Source organism: Callorhinus ursinus, unplaced genomic scaffold (assembly GCF_003265705.2).
Source record: "Callorhinus ursinus isolate GAN/ISIS: 27379988/994484 unplaced genomic scaffold, GSC_fseal_2.0 scaffold3, whole genome shotgun sequence".
NCBI classification, from domain to species: domain Eukaryota; kingdom Metazoa; phylum Chordata; class Mammalia; order Carnivora; family Otariidae; genus Callorhinus; species Callorhinus ursinus.
In genome coordinates this window covers 92,951,285-92,975,625 of record NW_027397065.1, presented here as the reverse complement: position 1 = coordinate 92,975,625, position 24,341 = coordinate 92,951,285, and the positions used below count along the sequence as shown (strand labels likewise).

General features: G+C 47.1%; 1 protein-coding gene and 1 long non-coding RNA gene across 9 annotated transcripts in view; one reads left to right on the top strand and one right to left on the bottom strand.

The window, feature by feature from the left end:
* The window catches only part of LOC112819828 (palmitoyltransferase ZDHHC11-like), a 44,008-nt gene that overhangs the window by 962 nt on the left and 18,705 nt on the right, over window positions 1-24,341 (bottom strand). For 5 of the 8 annotated variants that reach the window (XM_073891117.1, XM_073891118.1, XM_073891115.1 and 2 more), the window contains 6 exons: window positions 22,480-22,570; window positions 18,479-18,513; window positions 16,207-16,291; window positions 10,809-10,843; window positions 9,254-9,347; window positions 3,605-3,653 (listed from right to left, as the gene is read on the bottom strand). In XM_073891117.1, the coding sequence (XP_073747218.1) occupies window positions 3,605-3,653; window positions 9,254-9,347; window positions 10,809-10,843; window positions 16,207-16,291; window positions 18,479-18,513; window positions 22,480-22,570 (389 nt within the window). The remainder of the gene's footprint in view (window positions 1-3,604; window positions 3,654-9,253; window positions 9,348-10,808; window positions 10,844-16,206; window positions 16,292-18,478; window positions 18,514-22,479; window positions 22,571-24,341) is intronic. The other 3 variants (XM_073891116.1, XM_073891119.1, XM_073891120.1) reach the window with 3 other exon arrangements.
* On the top strand, window positions 3,918-7,895 carry LOC141372421 (uncharacterized). The gene is made up of 3 exons (XR_012377677.1): window positions 3,918-4,020; window positions 4,266-4,485; window positions 7,747-7,895. It is a non-coding gene; the product is annotated as an uncharacterized lncRNA (long non-coding RNA).

The window sequence follows — 24,341 nt, the reverse complement described above, 5'->3', positions numbered from 1 at the left end:
CCTTTTGCTGGGAGGGCGGCCGGCCCTGCACAGGACACCTGCACACAGAGCCCCGCAGAGCGGGGTGGTGAGAACCCTCCTCCCCAGACAGGCTCTCTCCTGCTCACCCCCGCACCGCAGTGAGCGGCTGCCAGAGCTGAGAAAGGAATGCGAATGCCCACACAGGGTCTTTTCCATGAGCGATACCCCACCTGCAGGGGGGTGGAGAGTGCATGGATGTATGTTCACAAGAATGATGGGATGAGGACCCCCGGGGCCAGGGGCTCCTGTGTGTCTGGGACCCTCAGTTCCCACAGGTACTGGGTGCTCCCCTGACATGTGCCTGCACTTGTCCCGTTGCTGCCTCGTCGGGGCGTTCCCGGGGCGGGGGGCCTCCCGTGCTGGGCATCTCGGCGGCCCAGCAATGCTCTGGACTCCCAGTGCCGCGGGCAGGCCTTTTTCCAGGCCTGCGCCCAGAACGGGGCTGTGGGGGCCCCCACAGCTGCGCTCTGCAGGGCACCATGCTGAGCCAGCCCACCGGCCGTGTGCACGTCCTGGGCCCACCCTTGCCAGTCCCTGCTCCCGTGACGGGACATCTCGCCACCTTGCACGGTTTTCAGTCGCATTTCCCTGATGACTGGGACTGTTGAGCACTTTTCCCGTTTGCCGGCTTCTGGGTCTGCTCTTCTGTGAAGTGCCCGTTCATCGCTGGTCATTTGTTTCCTTACGAGGCCATAGTTCTTTATATATTCTGGATACTAGTCCTTTGTCAGTTATAGACAAATTACAAACATGTTTCCAGTCTTGGGTGTGACTCTTCCCTTTTTGATGGCATCCTCTTCTCTGATGTATCCAGAAGTCCTTCATTTCAGTGTGGTCTAATTTATGTCTACCTTCCTATACGGCTAGGGCCTTTAAGAAAATCTTACTGAACAAATCCTCATGTACCAAGAGGACATAAAGATATTACCCAATAGTACCTTCCAGTGTTTACAGCTTCACACATACGTCTTTAGTCCACGTGAGATTAATTCGTGCGAATAGTATGAGGTAGGGCTCTAATTTCATTAGTGTTTTTCCCGCGTGGCACCGAACTTCCCAGCAGCATTTATCAAAACCTACGCACCCCCGCTCATCAGGCAACTTCTGCCAGAAACTTAGTGTCCATGTGTGCGCGGACGTGCTCGCGGCATCGGAAGCCTCCACGCCGGCTCGGCGGTGATCTCTGCACAGGTGCCATGCTGTCTTTAACCAGCAAGCTTTAGAGAGGTGGCACGGCTAATTATACTGAACTGCCCTTCTTCTTCGGGTTCTTGGCTATTCTTGACCCTTTGCAATCCCATACACATTTCAGAAGCAGCATCTGCCGCTGGAGTCCGGCACTGGCCTACCTGGGAGCCTGGCGTCTCGGCACCACGGCGCCCACTCCGCGAGCAGGGTCTGTCTGCATTCCTTAGGGTTCCTCAAGGTGTTCTCTCTAAGTTTTTTCCTTTTCTCTGCAAGTCTTGCTTGTCTTTTGTTCGATTTATTCCTAGGGACCTCACTTTTAAACACGCTATTGAAAATGGCCTATTTTCATTCCCCAGGATTCCTTACTGATGTAGAAATGCCTGCTTCACCTTCAGCCTAAGATGTACATCAGCCACGAAGAGAGCCCTGGGCTGGGTACCCCACCATACTGAAGGCTTCCATTGGGATGAGTGAAGGTAATCAATATTCCCTGGAAGGGACTCTGTCTTGTATCACCCAATATTTAAAAATATGCATTTTCTTTGTCTCTCTCTGGTGGTTGCTGGTTGACTTATGACATATCTAGAATCTTATTTGCCATTCCTGGACTCATCAGACTCCAAGAATCTGTAGGGTTCTCAGCCTCACCTCTGCAAACACCTCCCCCTCCTCTCCCCGGGACCCCAGTCACACCGCACACCCCAGCCCCACCTTGCTCACAGTCCTCCACATTCTGCACCTGCCTTCATGTGCCAGGTGACTCCCTAGCTCTGGTTTCAAGCTCACAGGTTCCAACCGACCGACGACATGCTGCTAAACCCATCAGTGGACTGTTGAGCCTCTGTGATGTTTTCTGCAGCCCTAAGTTTTATTTGGTTCTCGTCAGATACGCTCATAAATTAAACAACAGTTTTCTGTTCTCTTCAGATGTTTTTCACTTTGCCTTTTGTTTCCTGAAACAATAAGCCCAGTTACTTTGCATTTGGCCTGCGAGCTGGATGCCCTCATGTGTCTGTCTCTGCCGAGGCCTTGGCTTTCCTGAGGGCGCAGCCATGTGGGATGAGAATGGCTCAGTTCTTCCTCGCTCCTCCTGGCATCTGTGATGACCAGTCCAGAATCGCTCCAAGTTAATCCTCAGCCTGAGGAGTTTGGGGACAGTCTGTCTTTCCAAGCTGTTGGCAGAGATTTTCTCAGCCCCTTTCACCATGAACGCCCGAGGCAGGTGAGCAGAGCCCCTTGGTGCAGGGGTGCAGTGGGCCCTTTGCCAGGTTTGAGATGGGGCTGACTCTTCTTGCGTCCTGTGGGAGTGAGAACGGGGTTCCTTCTGGTTTGCCACCACAATGCGGGTATAGCCATCTGGGGTCCAAGTTTTATGGGACAAGTTCTTGGCCTCCCATTCTGGCTGTGCTCTGAGCTTCATCCTCTCTCTCTCCCTCCTGGAAAGCTGTGAAAATCGAGTTCACCAGGGGAAGCCATGCTCACGGGGTTTTCTTTGGGTTTGTCTTTGCCTCTGTCCCTGGCCTGAGGATTCCCAGCTTCTTGGCAATCCACGAGCACCCATGGCATGCACACACACACCCCCGTGGTGTCAACCCATCTGGGAGCCAACCTGCCATGTGACTGGACCTGAGGCTCAGACCCCCTGTCACTTACAACAGTAGTTTTTAGTTTATGATCCTTAAAATCCAACTTGAGTCTTCTCTGGAATCACACAGAAATCAAACTCACCCTCTCAGCCTCCTTTTCTAGAAACAGAAGCCACTGATTCCTCACCAAGGGCGTGTTGAAAAGGCAAACATACTCAGGCGCTGCGTGCTCTGAAGGGAGGTGTTATTGTGGTGAATGTTTTCTTAGATGAGATGACACCACGTCAGAAGCACCCTACAAGGATCCCGTGTCCAAACAATGACATCACTGGGCAGACAGCGCATGGGCAGCCGAGTCTGAGCTCCTACAGAGCACGTCAGGCTCTGGTCGTTACTCAGACTCACCGTGGCCCTTGCTCTGCGCACCCGTTAGTAAGTCGGCCACCACTGCTCTTCGGGGCCCACAGCTCAGACTGGTGGCCACACAGAAGGATGCCAGGCCAGCTCCCAGCTCTTTGCAGACGCTCTGCCAGCTGATGCATTCGCTAGGTGTCTGGCCCCACCTCTTGGACCTGCTGCCTTGTGGCACACACAGCATGGGGCGGGCGAACATGGGGATGCCAGGCGCTGTCTACAGACGCTCTATGTGAGCTCAAGCATGTCCTCTGTGCCACTGAGAACACAGTGTCCCAGCCCTTGACCCTCCATTGGTGATTTCTCCCTCCTTCTTTTTTTTTCCGTAGAAAATATTTAACTCTAGAGAATCAAGCTTGGGTAGATCTCAACACCCAGACTTTGAGATACCTTACCGTCTACTCTCATAGGCTGCCTTGTTTCTCGCTGTTGATCCTTTGAAACCTGCAGAGAGAGAAGTAGCAGGGAATATGGATGCAAGATTTGTTGCACTGCCTAAAGGGGGCAAACAAACCGAGCTCTGCCCCCAGGAGCTCCAGACGCAGGCAATCACCCACTGCCTAGTTCAGAGCACTCACTTCTGTGTGGGGCTGCTGACACAAGTGCACTGGGCGGGGGGGGGGGGGGGTGTTGGCTTCTCCCTCTGCATGCGCATCACAATGGAGACAAGTAGTGCTTTGCCAAATGAGTGGGAGCGTCTCACAGGGGCTGAGGGTCCCATTTGGAACCCCAGCATGAGGAAGGGGCAACAAGGACACAGCATAGGCCACCCCTTTCGGGGCACCTTCACCACACAACTCTGCTCGCTGTGGTAAGTCCTGGCTACCCAGGAGCCCCAAGTGTCTTCACTCCACCTCCTGAAAGCAGGAGGCTTATTCCTTGCCCTGGTGCTGCCAGACCAGCCAACAGGTGACTTATGATCCCATCCATGTGGGCTGACAGGTAGGAGGGGGGAGCACGGTGCTTGCCAAAGGGCCAGGGATGGTGCTCATTCTAACTCGGGGCTGCATGCAGCAGGGACCAGACGCTGTGACTGTGCACAATTTTCCCTTGAAGGTTTTGAAAGACCTCCAAGTACAAGTGCTTCTGGGAGACTTCTAAATCTGGAGTGTGCCTCCCCGAGCCAGCCCTTGAGAATTACAGTCAAGATACAAACTGATGCATGAATGAGTAAAGATATAACTTTATAGGAAACAAAAGGCAAGCCCTTGTTGATGAGGGACGACCATCCCCTAAAGAAGAGGAAGCGAATGGCAACAGGCTACAGAAAGCCAAGGTTTGAGGAGCATGCTGTCGGGATGGGGAGGCTCCCAGGGGATCCATCAGAGAGGCAGTCATGGCTGCTGACGTGGGGGCAGGGCTCTGGTGGTACCTGGGGGTGCAGCAGGCTGAGCAGCCAGGCAGGCGACCACTGCCGTCAAATTTCCCGCCCACAGGTGACAGCAGGGCATCTACCAAAGGTGGCCGCAGAGTGGGCAGCAATCCCAGTAGAGGAGGGGATGGGGCTCAGGAAGCAAAGGTGATCAAGGTATAACTGGAAATATAGGGAGGCACACTGCTGGTTTAGAATGAAAGCAAAAACAACACAGAGCTTGGCAGTGGAGTGGTGGAAGGCTGTGGGGTAGAGATTTGTGGGGAGGGTGGTGATGATTGTGCCAGTGTGTGCATCAGCATCCTTCACCTGAGAACAAAGTGCTGGAGCAGGAAGCATAAGAGATCAGTCCTCCGCAGAAGGAGCCACTATGCTGAGGAGAGCCATCGGGGTCGACTGTTCCAGATTCTGGAACTGGACCAGGCACAGTGACAATGTGCAGCACCAGGGAAAAGATGCTACCTGTTCCTCCTGAGCGAGCCATGTGTGCAAGCCAGTGACCACCCACCCTCAGTCCTCCTGTCGCTGCCGGAGAACAGCCCTCATTCCTGGAGCAGCCAATGCTTGGGCAGGCAACGGGAACTCCGTGCTCCAAAACGTGGGCGTTGTGCCTTTTGACTGGGTCTGGTCATGCCCTGAGGGGCCGGCACAGGTGCTTTCTTGTCCTGGCCACCATGGCAGCAGTAGCTTCTTTAGGGCCATCGATTGGAACATTTATTCCTCTTATTTGCAGCCAGATATTTAAGGAAATTACTGGCTGACCACACAGATAATCAGAGAAACTTCACAATAGGAAATACATACTTTGCAAAAGCAGTTTGGAAGAGTCACAATCTGATAGTTCAAAAACCTACAATCCCTGAGCAGTGGGAGAATCTGATGTCCAGACTTACCACATTATAATACTCAGAATACCCAGTTCTCAACAAAAAATTATAAAACACACAAAGAAATAAGAAAATGTGGCCCATTCAAAGGAGAGAAAGAATTTGACAGAATTTCCCAGAAGAAGCCCAGACATTTAAGACATTAAATCAGCTGTCTTAAATATGCTCAATGAGCCAAAATGAAGAACTAAAGGAAATCAGGAAAATACTGAATAAACATAAAGAGTATCAATAAAGAGATAGGAATTACAAAAAGGAACCACACAGAAATTCTACCACTGAAAACTGAAATTAAACATTCACTAGTGGAGCTCACCACATTTGAGCAGGAGAAGAAAGGATCAGTGAGCTTGAAGACAACTGAAATTATCCAGTCTGGGGACCAGGGAGAAAATGGAATGAAGGAACATGAACAGCACCTGGTGGATCTGAGGCCCAGAAGGAGAAGAGAGGGGCAGAGAGAAAAATATCTGATGAAACACTGGGTACATGCTTCCCAAATGTGATGGAAGGTATGGATCTACACACCCAAGATGCTCAACTGACTCCAAGCAAGATAAACGCAGACGGTCCACACCGAGGAGCCACAGCACTGCTAGATTTTTCAGAACCCCAGAGAGGATTCTGAAAGCAGCGAGAGAGAAGTGGTTAATCCTGTATAAGGAGCCTCAGTAAGATCAACAGTTGATTTCTCATCAGAAATCATGGAAGCCCGAGGGCACATTTAACATCCTGTAAGGAAAATAAAATCTGCCAACCAAGAATTCTAAATCCAACAACACTGTTTTTTGAGGATACAGGAAAAATTAAGACATTCTTAGGTAAACAAAAGCTGAGAGAATTCATGACCACAGACCTTCCCTATAAGAAATACTAAAGGGAGCTTTTTGGGCTAAAATGGAGGCTTCACGCAGTAGAAGAAATAAAGAACTGGTAAAGATAACTGCACGGGTTAATGTATAAGCCAGGGTTGTTATACTTGGGGTTTGTAGGTCTTCTTCTTCTCCATGCAATTTAAAAGACTTATTCATAAGATAATAATTATAAATCTTTCCTAATAGGCACACAATGTGTAAAGATGTAATCTGTGACATTAAGAGTATAAAAGAAGAGGGATGGAGATGTATAGGAGCAGAGTATTTGCAGGGTATTGAAATTAAGTTGGTATTATTCAACATAGACTCTTATAAGTTTAAGATGTTAATTATAATCCCCAAGGTAACCAGTAAGAAGATAACTAAAAAATAATAAGAAGGGAATAAAAACAGCACAGTATGCAAATTCAGCTAAATATTTAAAAAAGCAGTAGTGAAAGCATTGTGGAATAAAAAACATATGAGGTATACAGAAAACAGATCAGTGGGGAAAAGAGGGTCCATTCAGTGTTTCGTGACTGCAGCTGGAACAACAGAAACCCACAGTGGGGGGATGATGCTGGATCGGTACCTCACACCAAACCCACCAGTGAACCACACAGAACTCAACTCTCAAAATTCAATGTTGAAAACTTGTAGTAGAAAGTACAGATGACTCTCTTTTAGATGCTTGGGTTAAAGATGAATCGAGACCAAGAAACATTATAATAAAATATGTATAAGTGTGAGTATATTGAAAGGTACGGCTCAGCCTCATCAAACGTCAGGTTAAACTAAGCATGGAGTCAAGTTGCTCTGTGACACCCTACCTGTAATTCACCCAACTAGCGAGTGGTTTATATCAAGAATATATAAAGAATTCAAATAAATCTGTAAGAAAAGCAGAAAGTGCACGACAGGAAAATGGACAAAGGATAAGAGCAAGCACTTCCCATAGGAGGAAACTTACATGGCTAATGCATGTCCAGCATCATCAGTCATGGGGGACATTCTAGGAGGGACAGGAAGCCACCAGCCCGCACCACTGGGTTTGTGGCCCCAGGTGTTGGGGAGGATATGGACCAACAGGGTTTCATATAGGCTTCTGTGCGAGTGCAGACTGCACACCCCCTTTAGAAAAGAGTCTGGCCTTATCTTGCAGAGTTGCTGCTCATTACAGAGATCCACACAGGGGCATCCATCCTGCACACCCATAGCAGAGGGGACAAGTGAGTGTGGGGTGGGAAGAAAGAGTCACAGAAGGAAGGCAAAGGGACTCAGCAGCACGGGACAGGGCACAGTCAGCTTGACCATTAAGTAGTAAGTGAAAAGGTGATTCCCCCAAACTCCAAACATCACATACACACTGTGTCCTTTCTGTGAAATAGAGAGTAGTCAATGAATTGCATGTATGTATTTTTTAGGAATAGGTATGATCTGAAACAGAGAAGTAAAAGGAAAACCCAAGAACAAAGAGAGTGGCCGGGGCCACATGCGCAGATGTAGACCTCATCAGGACCCTGCCTTTTCTTGGGTGGTTGTTGCTTCCTCTGACACCAAAAATAAAGAAAATATGGAGTAAATTTAGAAAGCAGGGTTTGCATAGATCAATGATGAGTCTGTGTCCCAGACAAGGGTTATGATTAATGTGCACCAAGGTCTAAAACAAGGTGTTGGCATGGGGGGCTAGCATTTACTGAGCACCAGTCTGAGCCTGACGCTGGGCAGAAGTGCTCACAACCCTTCACTGAGTCCTCGCACATCCTGCTCTGGGAAGTGACAGCCATACACCCTAACCTCCTCGTGGAGACCCAGGGACTCAGGGGGGTTTAAGAAACTTCCTCTGGGGTGTGGTACCAGTAATGTCTCCACACCAGAATGGACCCAAAGTCCAAGTGCCCCTTATGGGGCCCATTCTTTTCTAACCATTTGGCTGACAGCTACAGGCGTTGGGGTCACCCACAGAGAGGTGGGCCTGGTGTGAAGCTGGGTGCGCAGGGAATCAGGATCAGATTCAGGTTCTGGATGGAGCCTACAGTGTGGAGGAGGGCCCAGGCTGGTCTGGGGGTGTGGGCTCAGTGACCGTGCATGGCCGTCTGAGGGCCGGGGTCTGAGTCTCCTTAGTTAGGAGGGGGCTCTCCAAGCTCAAAGCCAAGGGTTCAAGAGCATTGTCCTGAGCCTTGGGCCCCACTGGCTGGGGGGTGGTGGGCAGTCCTGTGGGTCACTCTGGAAGGGAGCACCCGGGGAGCTGTGTTCCCAGCAGCCCCGCCCCGCCAGTGTCTGTGCTCACCTGCTGGTAGAGACAGCACCGCGCGGTGCCTCCCTGACCTGCTGCCTTACCACACAGGCCGCCCACACCCAGTCCTGGGGCTGCCAGCCCTTCTTAGCAGGCTTCCTCACTCCAGCCCACGTGTGGCTCCCACACATGCTCACATGCTCCATTGACCATCAGTTACGCACACCCCATTTTCACTGCCCTTCCGCTTCCTACAGAGCTATTCCCCAGCATGGACTATGACAAGCTCAAACACGCAGAAAGTTGAAAGGATCACACAAAGAACACCCCTGAAACACCGCCCCTGGGAGCCTACTGTAGCGAGCGTCTGGCCCTATATCCTCTATCGTACCAGCATGCGTCCCCAGAGCGCGCATACGAGGCTTGGCTTAGGGACACCGCGTGGGGACTCCATCTACCTCTATCCCACACGCACAGGCCCCACGTCAGGAGCGTGATCTGCCCCTCACGTTTCCTCCTACTCCACATGCACCTTTGCTGCCCTTTGAGCAGCACCCCTGGCGCCCAGGAAGCGCTGAGCGTGAGTGCAACAAGCATCCAGAATACGATGCCGACTCCAGCTTTGGGAGGACCCAGGCTCTCACCCCTGCATCTGAGCTCGGTCGTCAGCAGCCCTGGGCTGCTGTTGGGCTCACCTGCAGCGACAGGGCGCTCTCTGGGCTGGCGGTGGCGGAGGACCTCAGGCTTGAGGACTCGGACCGTGACAGGAGCATCTTCCTCCTGTGTCTGCTAGAGCGGGATGGGAAGGAGAAACACGTTACCAAGGAGGCCCTGTGTGGGTGAGCGCACGGGGACCCTGCAGGATGTCTCACTGCTGGGGTCCCCTCCTGTCTGTGGCAGCGGAACAGGCAGCAGCTGGAAGCAGTTTGAGTGCCTGCGGGAAGTCCTGTGGAAGAGGCAAGCAGGAGACTCCTGTGGGAAGGACCCTGCCCCTCCACCACAGCAGAAAATTAAAACAAACAAACCACCTGGTGGACTTCTGCCGCGTGAGACACCTTTAAAGCCAGACAGAAGTAGCTTCATCTGTGGGATAGATCCTCCTTATTCATATATTCATTCTGTCTGGCTGATTTCTATACAGTCAGCAAACTGAACATCCCCAACAGATAAACAGACCAGTAAGTCCGTCTGACCATCAGGAAGAGATGCTGCATGAAGTTCTACCAAGTTCCCCACTAACATGTGCCCGTGATTAGCACCCACCGAGGCCCTGGGTGGGTGTGTTCTCCCCTGGCCTGGCCTCTAGGCATGAGACTCCACCTGCTCCTGCAGGTGAGGCCCAGGGAGCAAGGGGTATAGGGGGTTGTCTAAAGTGCCAACTATTCACCTGGATCCAAACTGTTAGGTTACCACAGAAATATTTTCTGCAACAAAAAAAAAGACTAATAGTGTTTTAGTTGCCCCATGACCCAGGGCTGCTGGGTTGGAACGAAGGAAGCCAGCTCGGTGCAGGATGATGCCAGGCGTCCTTACCAGTCTTGAGGTCTCAGGAGCCCCCAGTGGAACCTGGACCAGTTCATACAAGCACCATGTGTGGGTGAATGGTGCCAAAGAGACCCAGAGCTTGCTAACGCTCGCGCCGTGAATCTCTCCTGCTACTCAGTATTCCAGGAGAAGGTGGCCTGTCGTGGCTGCGCAGGGTTGTCATGGGGACAGAAGTCTGTATGTTCCCCCGCACCTGATCTTACTCTTTAAAACGTGTGTTTAAAACTGGGCCATGGTCTGTCCAGGGCCACTTTCTGGCCCCGTGGCAGGGAGGGTGGAAAGGCCGTGTGTTCCTGGGGGTCCCGTGTGCGTGTCTGTGGGCAGAGCGGGCGCCATGGGGGCGCCAACTGCAGCCCCACGACGACTGAGGGGCAAAAGGGCGAGCCCGACTCAGCCCAACACTGCTGTACCCGCGAGCTCGCGGGAGGAGAATGAATGAGCACCACTCACACTCGCGCACTAGCTCATGTCCCTGGGGGCGACGCCCAGAAGCGTTACTCTAACTTCCCAAGGAGCGCCAGTGTGATAAATCGCTGCAGAGGCCATCCCCGTCTGTGATGTCAGGGAAGCCGTTTTGTCTTCTGACCCATGGCCACAGCATTGTGAGATACTCCATCCGACTCCTTCCCTCGGGAATGGTGGGTCGGACGAGTCCACGGCTATTTTTTAGACAGAGGAAACAGTCCAGGACACTCACAAACTTACCCTGGTGCAGATGATGTCAGTTTGCTGTCTGTCTCCTGTGAGGGTGTAAATGATAATTCATAGCATGAGAACCGAAGGGGTGGTTGACATGGAGCTTATGCTCAAAATCCAAGTCCATTATTAGCTCATGTTGGGTCCAGGGCAGGGGTCTGTGCAGGAGAGCACCTCCCTCCCTGCCCTGCACCCCTGCCTCCCTCTGTGCCCTCCTGCTTCACGGCTGGTGCCCCGACCCCTGGGGCACCCCGAGTGTGCCTGCATTGGCCATGGGGGCCATACAGAGGGTGCACGATAAGTGAGGTCACCAGGTGGCCCTGACCTTGGTGACAGGTCTGCATGCGGGGCGGCAGCGGCGACAAAGGTGCACAGAGGAAGGGCCGCGCGAGGACGTGGGACGTTGAGGAGAAAGGTCTCAGAAGAATCCAACCTTGACAACACCTGGATCTCAGGCTTCCAGCCTCCAGATGGGAAGACCCTGTGTTTGTCACTTAAGCCACAGTCTGTGCCCGCAGCGACAGACGCGACTCTGTTGACCAGTACTGACCAGCTCTGACAGCACATCCGTTGGGTCGCCCTCATTCTAGTGGATGGCAGGACCCTCATCCTATGGCTGCAACTTGCTTTCCCACATCTTGAACGATGCTGAGCATCGTTTCACATAAGTTTGTTCAAATCTAACCCTAAATTTTGATGAAGTCCAATGCACCATTTTTTCTTTTCCTTCTTTTTAAATTTTAAAATAATTTTAAATATTATTTCATATATTTTTACTCTAAGAATCATGTGAATATACTTAACAGTTCGGAAAATAGAGAAAAGAAAACTAAAACTTACCCAGAGTTCCTTCATCCTAATGCATTTCCCATCAATCTTTTTTTTTAAGATTTTTTTTTTTTATTTATTTGACAGAGAGAGTGAGAGAGCACAGTAGAGGGAACAGTAGAGGGAGAGGGAGAAGCAGGCTTCCCGCCAAGCAGGGAGCCCGATGTGGGGCTCGAATCCCAGGACCCTGGGATCATGACCTGAGCCGAAGGCAGATGCTTAACCATCTGAGCCACCCAGGCGCCCCCTCCCATCAATCTTTATTTCCCCATTTATAGGATTTGTTTTTGTTTTATACAATTGCTAATTTGCCATAAATGTAATTTTATATTGCTTTTTCCCACTCATTATATCATAAGCATTTTTTAAAAAATGTTATTAATAGGGCACCTGGTGGCTCAGTTGGTTAAGCAACTGCCTTCAGCTTGGGTCATGATCCTGGAGTCCCGGAATCGAGTCACGCATCAGGCTCCCTGCTCGGCGGGGAGTCTGCTTCTCCCTCTGACCCTCCCCCCTCTCATGCTCTCTCTCTCTCTCAAATAAATAAATAATCTTTAAAAAAATGTTATTATAGGGGCGCCTGGGTGGCTCAGTTAGTTAAGCATCTGCCTTTGGCTCAGGTCATGATCTCAGGGTCCTGGGATCGGGCTCCCTGCTCAGCGGGGAGTCTGCTTGGCACTCTTCCCCTCCCCCTATGTGAGATCTCGCTCTCTCTCTCTCAAGTAAGTAAATAAAATCTTTTTTTAAAAAGTTACTATATAGTTTTCATAGCCAGAATCTTCAATGGCTCCATCATCTTTCAAAGTTGGATATTCAGCCTATCCTGCTTAATAATTCACTTGATTTTGGATGTTTTGATTGTTTCAGATTTTTCATTATTATAAACAATGTTATAGTGAACATCTCTGCATAAAGCTTTGACCACATTTATAACTGACTCTTTCGGGTAATAATATTAAACAATTGAGTGCTTCCTAAGTTATCCTCATTTAATCTTTACAAAACCCTTACAGGGAGATAATTTTATTGTCCCCCTTTAGATGAGGAAACCAGCACAGAAACGTGAGGTTCCCTGCCCAAGGTTATAGGCAGAGCTGGATTGAATCCAGGACGCCTGTAGTCTATTTTCATTCCCAGGAGCACAATTCCTGGGTCAAAAGTTCATTAACAGATTTACCAAAAGGAAGACTTTTAAAAAATAAACCTATAATCATGTACATCACGGCAACTGTACATCAAATTTGCTAAGAGAGTAGATCTTAAGCATTCTCACACATACACACATAAAAGTGTGATGTGTGATGTGTTAATCATATGAGATGATGATGTGTTAATTTGACATTTCACAATAATTACGTATGTATATTATATATATAATTACGTATATATTTTTCTTTAGTAGATAGTGTTTTTGGTATCATATCAAAGAAACCTTTGCCTAACCCAAAATCACAATTTATAATTTCTTCTAGAAGTGTTAAAGTTTTACCTCTTAATTTCAGGTGTATGATCATTTTTGAGTTATTTATATAGTTGAAGTAGGGTATTAAGTTATTTTTATTTCAAGGTGGCTATCCAACTGTTCCAACACCATCTGTTGAAAGTTTCATTTCTCCCTAATGGATTGCCTTGGCACCTTTGTTTAAAATCAATTAGCCATAAATGTAAAGGCTTATTTCTAGAATTCTATTCCATTGACTTGTCTATCCTTATGCTAGTACCACACTGTCCTGATTCCTGTAGCTTTTTAGTAAATTTTGAAGTCAAGTTGTATAATTCTTCCAATTTTGCTCTCTTTTCAAAATTGTTCTGGCTACCGCAGGTCTTCTGAATTTCCATACACATTTTATGATCAGCTTGTTGGTTTCCTTAAAAAAAAAATAGGGCCTTCTGGGAATTCAATAGGGATTGTACTAAGTCTACAGATTAGTTTGGGGAAAAAATGCTATTTTAACAATATTGAGTGATCTAATCCATGAACATTGGATTTTATTTCCATTTATTTTAAATGTCTTCAATTTCTCTCAGCAATGATTTGTAACTTTCAGTGTATAGATTTTACTCCAGTTTTATTAAATTTATTATTTTTAATGTATCATTAATGGAATACTTAATATTATCTTCAGTTTAATTTTTGCCAAATACAGAAATATGATTGAACTTGCTAAGCTATTTTTTTTTAAAATAAGACAAAGTCAAAAGAGATTTTTTGAGGGGGAGAGAGAGAAAAAGAAAGAGAGTGGAGGAGCAAAGGGAGAGAGAGAGAGAGAGAATCTTAATCAGGCTGCGCGCCCAGTGGGGAGCCTGACACAGGGCTCGATCTGACAACCCTGAGATCATGACCTGAGCCGAAACTGAGAGTCAGACACTTAAGTGACTAAGCCCCCCAGGTGCCCCAAAAGAGATTTATTTTTTAACAACTGTTTCCATTCCAGTTAATGGCAAATTGCATAAAACATTTCTAGGTCAACCAAGGCAACTGAGAAATTTTGACTTAGACTACAGCTGAAGCGATTTGCTGTGGAGATGGCTGGCAGCACACAGAGGCTCCTGAAGCCAGGTGGGGCCTGTAACTGATTTCAGATGTCTCTGAATGACACTGAAGATGAATGTCGCAAAGCATATTGGAGAGCTCTTTAGCTGTTTCTTGCAAAGTTTTTTGCTTTGTTTTGTTTTTATTTTTGTTTTAGAACCATGTTGTCTGTGATCAATACAGTTTAACTTTCTAGTCTTTTTTCCTTTTTGTTATTTTATTTCACTGGCTAAAACTTTAGTACAATGTTAAATAAAAGTAGTGAATATGGACATCCTCACCTTGTTCCTAGTCATAAGAAGGATAGTATTCAGTCTTCCACCAGGAAGTATGTTGTATTTCGTAGGTGCTCATTGTCAGAATGAAGATCTTTTCAATTCATTCTCAATTTGTTGAGAATATTATTTTTTTATCATAAATGAGAGTTTCTTACTGGCAACTCCTTTTTCGGAATTGATATCATTATATTATTACTGTCCTTCACTGTTAATATTTTGTATAAGGCCAATACATAGTCATGGTATTTAATCCTGTGTGTTGCCAGATTTGGTTTGCGAATGCTTAGTCAATGGTTTCTGTATTTTCTTGAAGGCTCTTGCTTCATGGTATTCTTTTGTGATGACATTGTCTGGCTTTGTTATCAGGTTGAAACTGGCTTCACAGAACGGGTTTCCTCTCCTCTGTTTTCTGAGAGAGCTTGTCTACAGCTGTTATTATTTTTTAATTCAGCAGAATTCAACAGTGTAGCCACCAGGGGGTTGGGGATTTTCTATTTTTTTATTTATTTAGGTTTGCTAATTTGTATAAATTGACTGGAAAGGTAACTACCTTTCTTAAGTGAGAATGCATTTTTCAATATTGGAAGATTCAGAATTAAGTATATAAATGTTTAAGAAACCCAAACCCATGCTATTTCTACTGTTGCATTAGAAAGCCCTATGTGCATGTTTGGTATTTACTGTTTTGAATGCAGAAGAGAATGTGTCCTCCTGGGTGTGAGGTAGGGAGGGTTTGAGCCACTGAGGTCTCAAAGCTCTGCCCACACTCAGGAGGTGAGCCCAGCCTTATCTAATCTTAGCCATCAAAGTGGGAATGATGATCTGTCTCAGATAATCCGCAGAGGGATTAAATGTGATGCTGGATGACAAGTGTCCCTCAGAGTGGAATGAGGTGGCTCTGAGACTGCTCTACCACACATTCTACAGGTGAGCTCAAGAGCCACATTCACCAGAGAAGAGGGCTTGAGCACATTCCCCTGGACACACACTCCAGTGAGGTGGGACCCATGGTCAACACCTGTCCTGTCATCATGACTTTGCTGCTTGAGCGCTGTCCTTCCTGTCACTCAGAAGAAGCTGCGTGGCACCCACCACCCAAGAAGGGATGGCAGAGCTGGGGTGCCCATGGAATGGAACGGAGCACCACCCCAGTCTCCATGTATGGCAGGAGGCTGGATGGGAGTGAGTGGCAGGGAGGGGTTGTGCCATATTGTGTTGGCCATGGTTTTAAACTCTGACTTGGCCAGTCACACCCAGTCCCCACTGAAGACCAGCCTCCAGCATCTCCAACATGGAACTCTGAGTCCAGGCTGCATAATGAACAGAGTGGGCTGGGTATGTCCCTCCTCCCCGTTGATCTGGGAGATGAGCAGGAGAGCCCTTCTGCTGTGACAGTAAGTGAATTGCTGAGACCCTGGGGGACAGGCCAGAATCCTGCCAGGAGCTTGCTGGAGTGCTGGCTGCAGATGTCCACACACATCACCCAAGCACACATGTGATGCTTCCGTTCGTCACACCCATTTTTTTATCATGCTTCTCTGCTCACACACATGCCCCACAGTTTAGAATGTTTGTGTCACCCACCTTATTTCCCTCGTATTCCCCTCCCACCGTTGTCCCTGCCTGAGCTGCACCCCTGGGAATATTATAAATGCTTTAAACCAGCTAAACCTGCCCTCCCCTGGGTTCTTGGGGGAGGCTTAGACCCTGCACTGGCTCTCACCCCTGTATTTGAGGCTCATGCATGGCATGGCTGCTGCTCACCTACCGTTAGCCACGAATTCTCTGGGTATATGGTAGCGGACAACTGAAAGGAGGGCATACCCGGCAGCAGGAGCTCCTTGGACGTCACTCTGGAGGGATGGGGCAGGAGGAAGGGGAGACACACGTCAGCAAGAACGGGAATGCAGACAGCTGCTGAAAGCCACAGGCCACAGCATCCCACGGGCTCCTTACTGTGGCCTTTCCTTCTACTGCCCCTCAGGTCTGCTGCACCCTGGGAGACCCCCATGAGGGCAGGGGAGAAGCACCTGAGGGGAGGGGCTGCAGGAGCAGCAGGGACTTTTAAACAAGAAGGGGCGGCGGGTGGTGCTGTGTGCCCTGGACCTCAACTGCCACAGTGGGATGGCACGGAATTACCCAGGAGGACCCGCTGAGGGACCTCAGAGACATGAAGAAGAATGATGCGGAGAGATTCAGCCCTCCATTGCTGACTTGCGGGCTGGAGGTGACAGCGTGTGAGAAGACACGAATTCTGTCAGGTGCATTCTTCTCCAGCACCTCCCAAAATGAACGCGACCCCAGCCATACACTGACTGCTGTCCTGCGAGATGCAGGGGCCCCAGTTCACGGCGAGGGCCGGCGGGGTGGAGCTCCCGCACAGTTCCTGAAGCTTCAGGTGTGCGGCCCCTTCCCCTCTCTAGTCCACCCTATCTGGTAATTTCTGCAGAGCCGCCTGTGGAATGTTCTCCGACAGGCACGCAGTTGAAAAGGAATCGTGCCAAAGAGACGGTCCGATGGCTACCCCCAGACGGCGATGCTTTGGCAAAAGCCCGACTCCGAGTTTCCTCTAAAATAAGCCTGTGATTAACATCATCTGACGCTGTAAACACCTACATCTTTTTACACACTGATGTGAGTGTAAAGAGGTGTAGACAAGCCCTGGTCTCCAGATGCCGAGCCTGGTCTGCTAGGCGGGTGTGACCTGAGGGCTGTGGGCACATCCAGGCCCCCCGTTGGCCCCGCCGGGCACAAACTCCTCATTACCCTAGAAAGGCTTCCTGCCACAGAGAACGGCTGCCCGTCTGTTATCAGCTGCCACACCCAAAGGGTTTGTAAGCTGACACGTTCGCGCTCCCTTCCCACAAGTTAAGTTTCCCCGCTTTCTTGTCAGAGAGGTGAGACTGTCGAAAATGAGAAGAGATCCCCACAACGAGAAACGGGATATACCTTCAAAATGGAACAGTGAATTCATGCTTCCTCTTTTAACAGAACACACTCCACAATACATGGAGTTTTAAAAGCAGGCTCCTAAAAAAGTGCACAACGAGATCATAATTTTATAAAAGAAAATGTTATGTACATGATGCACATGGAAATATTACATTTCCATGTAATTAGACTTGAAAGATACCAGTCAAAATGCCAGAAGTGGACCGTGGCGGGCAGAGGGAAGGAAAGACTTTCCTCTGTACACTGGGAATATTTGTAAGTTCCAAATTTTCTATAGTGAATACTCATTGATGTGGCAATCTGAAAAAAATTTAAGATGGAAATTTACGATCCTGATGCATTGATTTTCAATTATTCTTGCCAGAAAGGGACAAAACAGGAAATGTGAGGAGGCAAAAGGAGAAAACCTCCATCTACAAGCCAAGGAGAGAGGCTGACAAGGCCCCACAACCCTGCTGACACCTTGCTCTCAGGCTCCAGCCTCCAGAGCAGTGAGACCACACACTTCTATTGTTTTGTGGCCCTTTGTGACGGCAGCCCTGGCGGACTAAGACACCTACCATCGTGTGAGCATATTTCTTGTCCCTCGATGACTTTTCACAGCTGCAGTTTCAATGTGGAGACAAGTGCGCGTTTTAAAGTAGGTGCCTAGCCTGGGTCGTGACCTTCACGACGGGCCACTTTCTGCCTCTGATTTCGAGGGGAAACAGTCGTGTGTGCCTGTGTACGTGCGTGCCATGCTCCAGGGCCCTCGGGAGCAACGTGAAACCAGACACTATGAGACGTCCTAAGGAGGAGGTTCGGACTCAACTCCCCACCTGTTCTCTGATTGACACAATCAATGAGCACTGACCTTCGCGTATTGGTTCAGATGTCAGCAGTTACAGAGTGGAGAACTATTGCAGTTTTTGCAGGTAAGGTAAGCCAAAAAGATGGTGAATACGTGTCAATGTTAAGTGAAATGATGCTACACATTGTTTTAAAATATCCCATCAGAGATGGATTACTTCCCAAAGTAATTTGAGTTACAAAGAGCAGGCAGCCTACTTTCAAACAGATCAAACAACTCTAGCAAGCATACAACCTACCTCTGTGTGGATGAACTCTGGTCGCCATCTGCTTGCTGCGGAAATGAAAATGAAGAAAAAGGAGAAATTGCTGATACTCAGGTTATTCTTTCAGCAAATCCAGTCCGTTATTAGTGAGTGTCAAGTGAGCGTGTCTCAGACACGTCCCCAGAAGGGGTCTCGCGGAGGGACAGCTCCCCTCCTCCCACACCCGCCCCGCGAGCACAGGTGTCCTTGTCCCTCTTTGGTAAGAGCCCGGCAGTGGGATTGCTGCATCAAATGGTAAGAATATATTCAAGTTTTTAAGAACCTGCCAAACTGCTTTCCAAAGTGGCATCACTTTCAAATTCCCTTGTTGCTTTCAACTGCGGACACGCGGGGCTTTGGTTTCTCTGCATCAGCCCAGCACTCGGCATTGTTCGCGTTTTCGACTGAGCCATGCTAACTGGGTATGAAGTGCTATCTTCCTGTGGTTTTCATTTGCATTTCCCGAAGGGTGAGTGGTGCTGAACACCTTTTCAGGTGTTTGTTTGCCATCCATATATCCTGTTCAGTGAAGTTTATTAAAATCTCTTCCCCATTTTAAATTGGGGCTGTTTTTCCTTATTAAGTTTTGAGAGTTCTTTATATATTCTGGATATAAGTACATGGTTTGCAGATATTTATTCCAGCCTGTGACTTATAGTTTCTATTTTTGTAATGGTGACTTTTGAAGACCAAATGCTTTATTTCTTTTCCTTAATAGTGTTTTGGTATCATATTAAAGAAAATTTTGCCTAACTCAAGGTCACAAAGATCTTATTCTGTTTTCTTCCTAAAGTGTTATAGTTTAACTCTTAAATTCAGGTCTATGATTGATTTTGAGTTATTTTTTTGTGTATGGTGTGAAGTAGGGTATTAAGTTCTTTTTTTGCATATAGTTATCCAATTGTTTCAGCACCTTTATTAAAAAATACTCTCATTTCTCTCCCCATTGAATTGTCCTGTGCACCTCTGTTTAACATCCGCTGCTCAGGTTTTATTTCTGGAGTTTCTACTCTGTTCCACTGATCTGTATGGTCTATCTTCTTGCCAGTCCCACACTGCCCTGATTACTGAAGCTTGATCATAAATTTTTAAGGCAGATTGTGTAAGTTCTCCAATTTGCTGCTTCTTTTTCTAAATTATTTTGGCCACTCTAGGTCCTCTGAATTTCTGTATATATTTTAGGATTGGCTTACTATTTCCTTAAAAAAAAAAAAAAAAGCTTGCTGGAAATTCAGTACAGATCATGGTAAGTCTGTAGATCAATTTAGGGGAAATTTGCTATCATGACAATATTTTGTGCTCCTGTCCATGAGTATTCTAAATCTTTCCATTTATTTAGATTGCATTCAATCTCTCTCAATACTTTGTAGCTTTAAGTATATAGATTTGGCACTTGTTTTATTATTTTATTATTTTCAAAGCTATTGCAAATGGAATAGTTTTCTTAATATCATTTTCAGGTTCTTCTTTGCCAGTATACAGAAATATAATTGAGGTTTTTATATTAATTTTGTATCCTACCACCTTATTGAGCTGTCTTATTATTTCTACCAGATTTTTTTTTACAGATTTGTTAGAAGCATGTTTCCTGCAAATAAATACAGTTTCATTTTCAAATCTATATCTTTAATTTATATTGCTGTGTTGCACTGGCTGGAACTTGAATAAAATGTCAAATAGAAGTTTGAAGTGGACATTCTTGCTTTTGTCCCAATCTTAAGGGGAAAGTATTCAGAATGAATTAAGTGTGAATTAGTTGTAAGTCTCATTAGGTGCCCTTTATCAGATTAAAAGTGTCCCCATGCCCCAGGTTGTGCAATTGTTTTTGTCATATATAGATGTGTTATCATGTCAAATGGTTTTTTCTGATTGACCAATGTGCTCATATGTTTAATGTTCTTTGTTTTATTAATTTGGTGATTACATTAATTTATTTCCAGATGTTAAACCAACCTTGCATTCCTGGAATAAACCTCACTCAGTCATGGTGTAATAATACTGTTTCTCTGTAACTACATTTGGTCTGCTAATATTTTGTTAATGATATTTGCCTCTGTATTCATGAATGATATCAGATCATGTATTCTTCTTTGGGATGGCCTTGTCTGGGGTTGGTGTCATGCACTGACTCCACAGAGTGAGGTGGGAAATGTGACTTCCTTCTCTATTCCTGAGAGGATGTGCATGACTGCTGCTACTTTCTTTAAAATATCAGGTAGAATTTATCAATGAAACCATCAGGACCTGGGATTTTTGTGAGAAATTTAATTAGTGGTTGTCTTTGTTTGTTATATGTCTATTCAAATTTTCTATTTCTTTTTGAATCAGTTTTGGTAATTCATGTCAGCTAAGTAGAATGATCACTCCCTTTCTTAAGAAAGCATGTTTCGACCCTGGGACATTTTAAGTATAGAAAAATTTAAGAGACCCAAGCCTATAATGTTACCATTTTTGCATTAAAAAGTCATTGTGCATATTTGGTATTCTATATTCTTGAATATTGACAAGAATTTGTCCCGCTAGGTGTGGGACAGAACAAGGTGTCTTCTCTCAGAGTCTTAAATATCTATGTGCATTTAGGAGGTGAGCTTGGTCTGATTCCACCCTGGTGGACACCAAACAGAAACTACAAAGCTGTGTCTGGGAGCATCCTTAGCAGGATTTAACATAACGGTCAATGACAAGTGTCTGTCACAGTGGCAGGCACATGGTCAGGGCTGGTAGCAGGTGTCACATGGGACTGTCCCAAGCAAATTGGGACATAGGGTCACCCTGGTTTTAATGGCAGCAAAGAAAAGTCTATGGCCATCTGCTCATGGCTTGGAGTGAGGGTCGCCTTTTTGTGGCTGAGTCTGGGGTAGGGAGAGGTTGGAGGCATGATAGTTTCCACTAAATGTGTCTCCAAACTTCCAAGTTGCAAGCAAGGAAAATGACTTTGCTGACAATATCACTGTCACTAAAGGTGGGTACCAACCACTTTCTACTTCTAAATTATTGCAAGGAGCCCTCCCTTTGATGCCCTGTAGGGACTTTGGTGAGATGGAACTCTTCCCACAGAGAATATTAAAGTCACCTGTGATCTTCAAAAGTCAGCATAGTCACAAACCCTGCTTTAAAATAACCCACCAGAAAGAAGAAGATAACAGGAGAGGAAGAAAAGGGGAGTATGTCAGAGGGGGAGACGAACCATGAGAGATGATGGACTCTGAAAAACTGAGGGTTCTAGAGGGTAGGGGGGTGGGGGGATGGGTTAGCCTGGTGATGGGTATTGAGGAGGGCACGTTTTGCATGGTGCACTGGGTGTTATGAACAAACAATGAATCATGGAACACTGCATCAAAAACTAATGATGTAATATATGGTGATTAACATAACAATAAAAAAAATTAAAATAACCCACCAGAAACTCCCAGAAAGTGGGTCCAAAAGGAGGCAGCCCTGAGGCTTACTCCACGTCAGTTTCCTACAGTGAGTCCCTAATACTTTTTTAATGAAAAATTTCAAACATCCAGAAAAGTTGAAAGGATTGTACAAGAATGCCCAAAAACTCAACACCTAGGTTCTATCATTGTTAAAGTTTTGCAGTATCTTTTTTTTTTTTACCATATGATTATCCACCCATCATTTTATTTTCTGGTGCACCTCAAAGCCCGTTGAGTGCAGACATGAGTATCTTTCATTAAAGCACACATATATCGCTGTTTTAGTAAGCCCATTTTTGTACTGCATTTCTCTCTCTCTCTCTCTCTCTCACACACACACACACATACAATACAAGCCCCACAGTTAAGAATATTTTCTGTCCCTCACTCTTTCTTCTACTTCCCTCCCCCACTTTGTTCCCATATGAGTAGCACCCCCGAGGACCAAGTAAATGCTTCAGATCAAACAAACCATTCCAAGCATTTTCTGTCCTCGTTCCTGGGGGAGCCTGAGAACCTCCATCTGGTTCTCATCCTAGATTCAGCACACATGCCCTGTGGCTCTGAGCTCACCACTAGCATCAAGGAGCTCTCTGGGTGTACGGCAGTGGTGGAACAGAGACTTGGGCACTTCGGGAGTGGCTGGGACTCCTTGTGCTTCTCTCTGCAGGGATGGGGCAAAAGGAAGGAAAGACTCCTATCAGCAAAGAAGGGCCCTGTATTGGGCGGTAAGCTCAGAGAGCACTGCTGATGGCTGCCAAGCACCATTCACTCACCATTACTGTGATGCCCTTGCCTGCAGAATCTCAGAACCAACAGCTCCTGGGATGTTGTCTGTGTGCTCCTGGGTTGATTGCACAATGTGAGACACCCTGCAGGAGCTCCTCCGGGAAAGGTCTACACCCGCTTGCCAGTGGGAGACCACAGAGGCGCTCCTCCTGCTGTGGTGCCCCACCCTGGACCCTTCATGAGCCTGTGGGGGCAGCAGGCTTGGTTATAAGTGGACAAAGTCATGGGCCTTGGAGCCCAAGGCATTCCATGCTCATTTCTTGCAGCAGCTCTAGGAAATGAATGCAGGATTGTCCTTGACTATCCAAGTAGGTCCAGTGCAATCACACGAACCTTTAAAATTTGAGAAATGAGGAAGAGGAGGAAGTCCAAGAGATCTGAAGTATGAGAAGACTAGACCTACCACGACCGACTTAGAGACTGAGGGGCAATGGGGCAAGTGTGGGAAAGCAACAATTCTATCAGCATTCTGAATCAGCCTAGAAGCAGATTCTTTCCCATTACCTCTGGAAAGGAAAGCTGACCTGGTGAACCATGACTGTGCCTTGAGAGGTGCCAGGAAGGGACCCAGCTGCACTTGCCCAGGCATGTGACCCATGTACACTTCCAGATAATGAGTCTTGTTTCAAGTCACTAAATTTGTGGGAATCTGCCATGTAGCAATAGAAAATTGACACAAACCACTTGATGGACATTAACTGAGTGGAACACCTGTGAAATGAGGCAAGAGAAGTCTTTATACATATGATCCTACCTCCATAACAGCTAAACAGTCCAGAAGAAATACTCCCAATAAATTGGTCTGATAACCACTATTAGAGAGAAGCACTTGAGAAAGTCCTCCACAAAGTTCTCCCCTAAAATATACTGGTGATTAACATCATCTCACTCCAGGGTCACTTACTGAGTGAAGGTTTCCTCTTTGGATTGATATCCTGTCAAGTGATTTAAACATATTCCTTGATCTCTAGGAATTGAGACCCTGACATGCTATAGCAGGCTTTGCCTGAAATATAAGGCTATGAGTGTCCAGGCAGTGGACTCTCCGGCTATCAGGTTCCCCTAGGGACACTTGTGCAATAAAGAAAGGCCACTGTTCCCTACTGCCCAGTGCACCCAGAGGTTTGTACTACACTTCAACAACGGGCCTTTCAACAGCGAAAGTTAGCTCATTTTCCTGTTGGAGAAGACAACACTAGATTGAAAATAAATATTCCAGAAATGAGGAATATGGTTCCTCCCAACGACAGATTAACTTTTATTCATAAAAATCATGTTTCTTTTTAACAATGTGGATGGTATATGGAATTTTTTAAAAGGGCTTTTAAAGAGTTGCACACTATGATTATAATTTTATAAAAACAAAGCAGTGTGTGTATAACTCACAAAAGAATATTAAAAATGGAACTTGGAAGACACTACTCAGAGCGCCAGCAGTGGCTGCAGCGCGAGGTGCGGCGAGTGACCAGGTCCCCAGCCCTTGTCTGGCTCGCACACCTGGACTTCTTCAGCTCCCCAGCCCTGTGCTGCGTTGCACCGGACTTCTGCGTCTCCAGCCCCTGGGAGGCGTCCACCCCGGGACTTCTGTGGGTCCCCGGGCCCCTGCGCAACGCGCGCACCCCGACTTCTGCAGGTCCCCGGCCCGT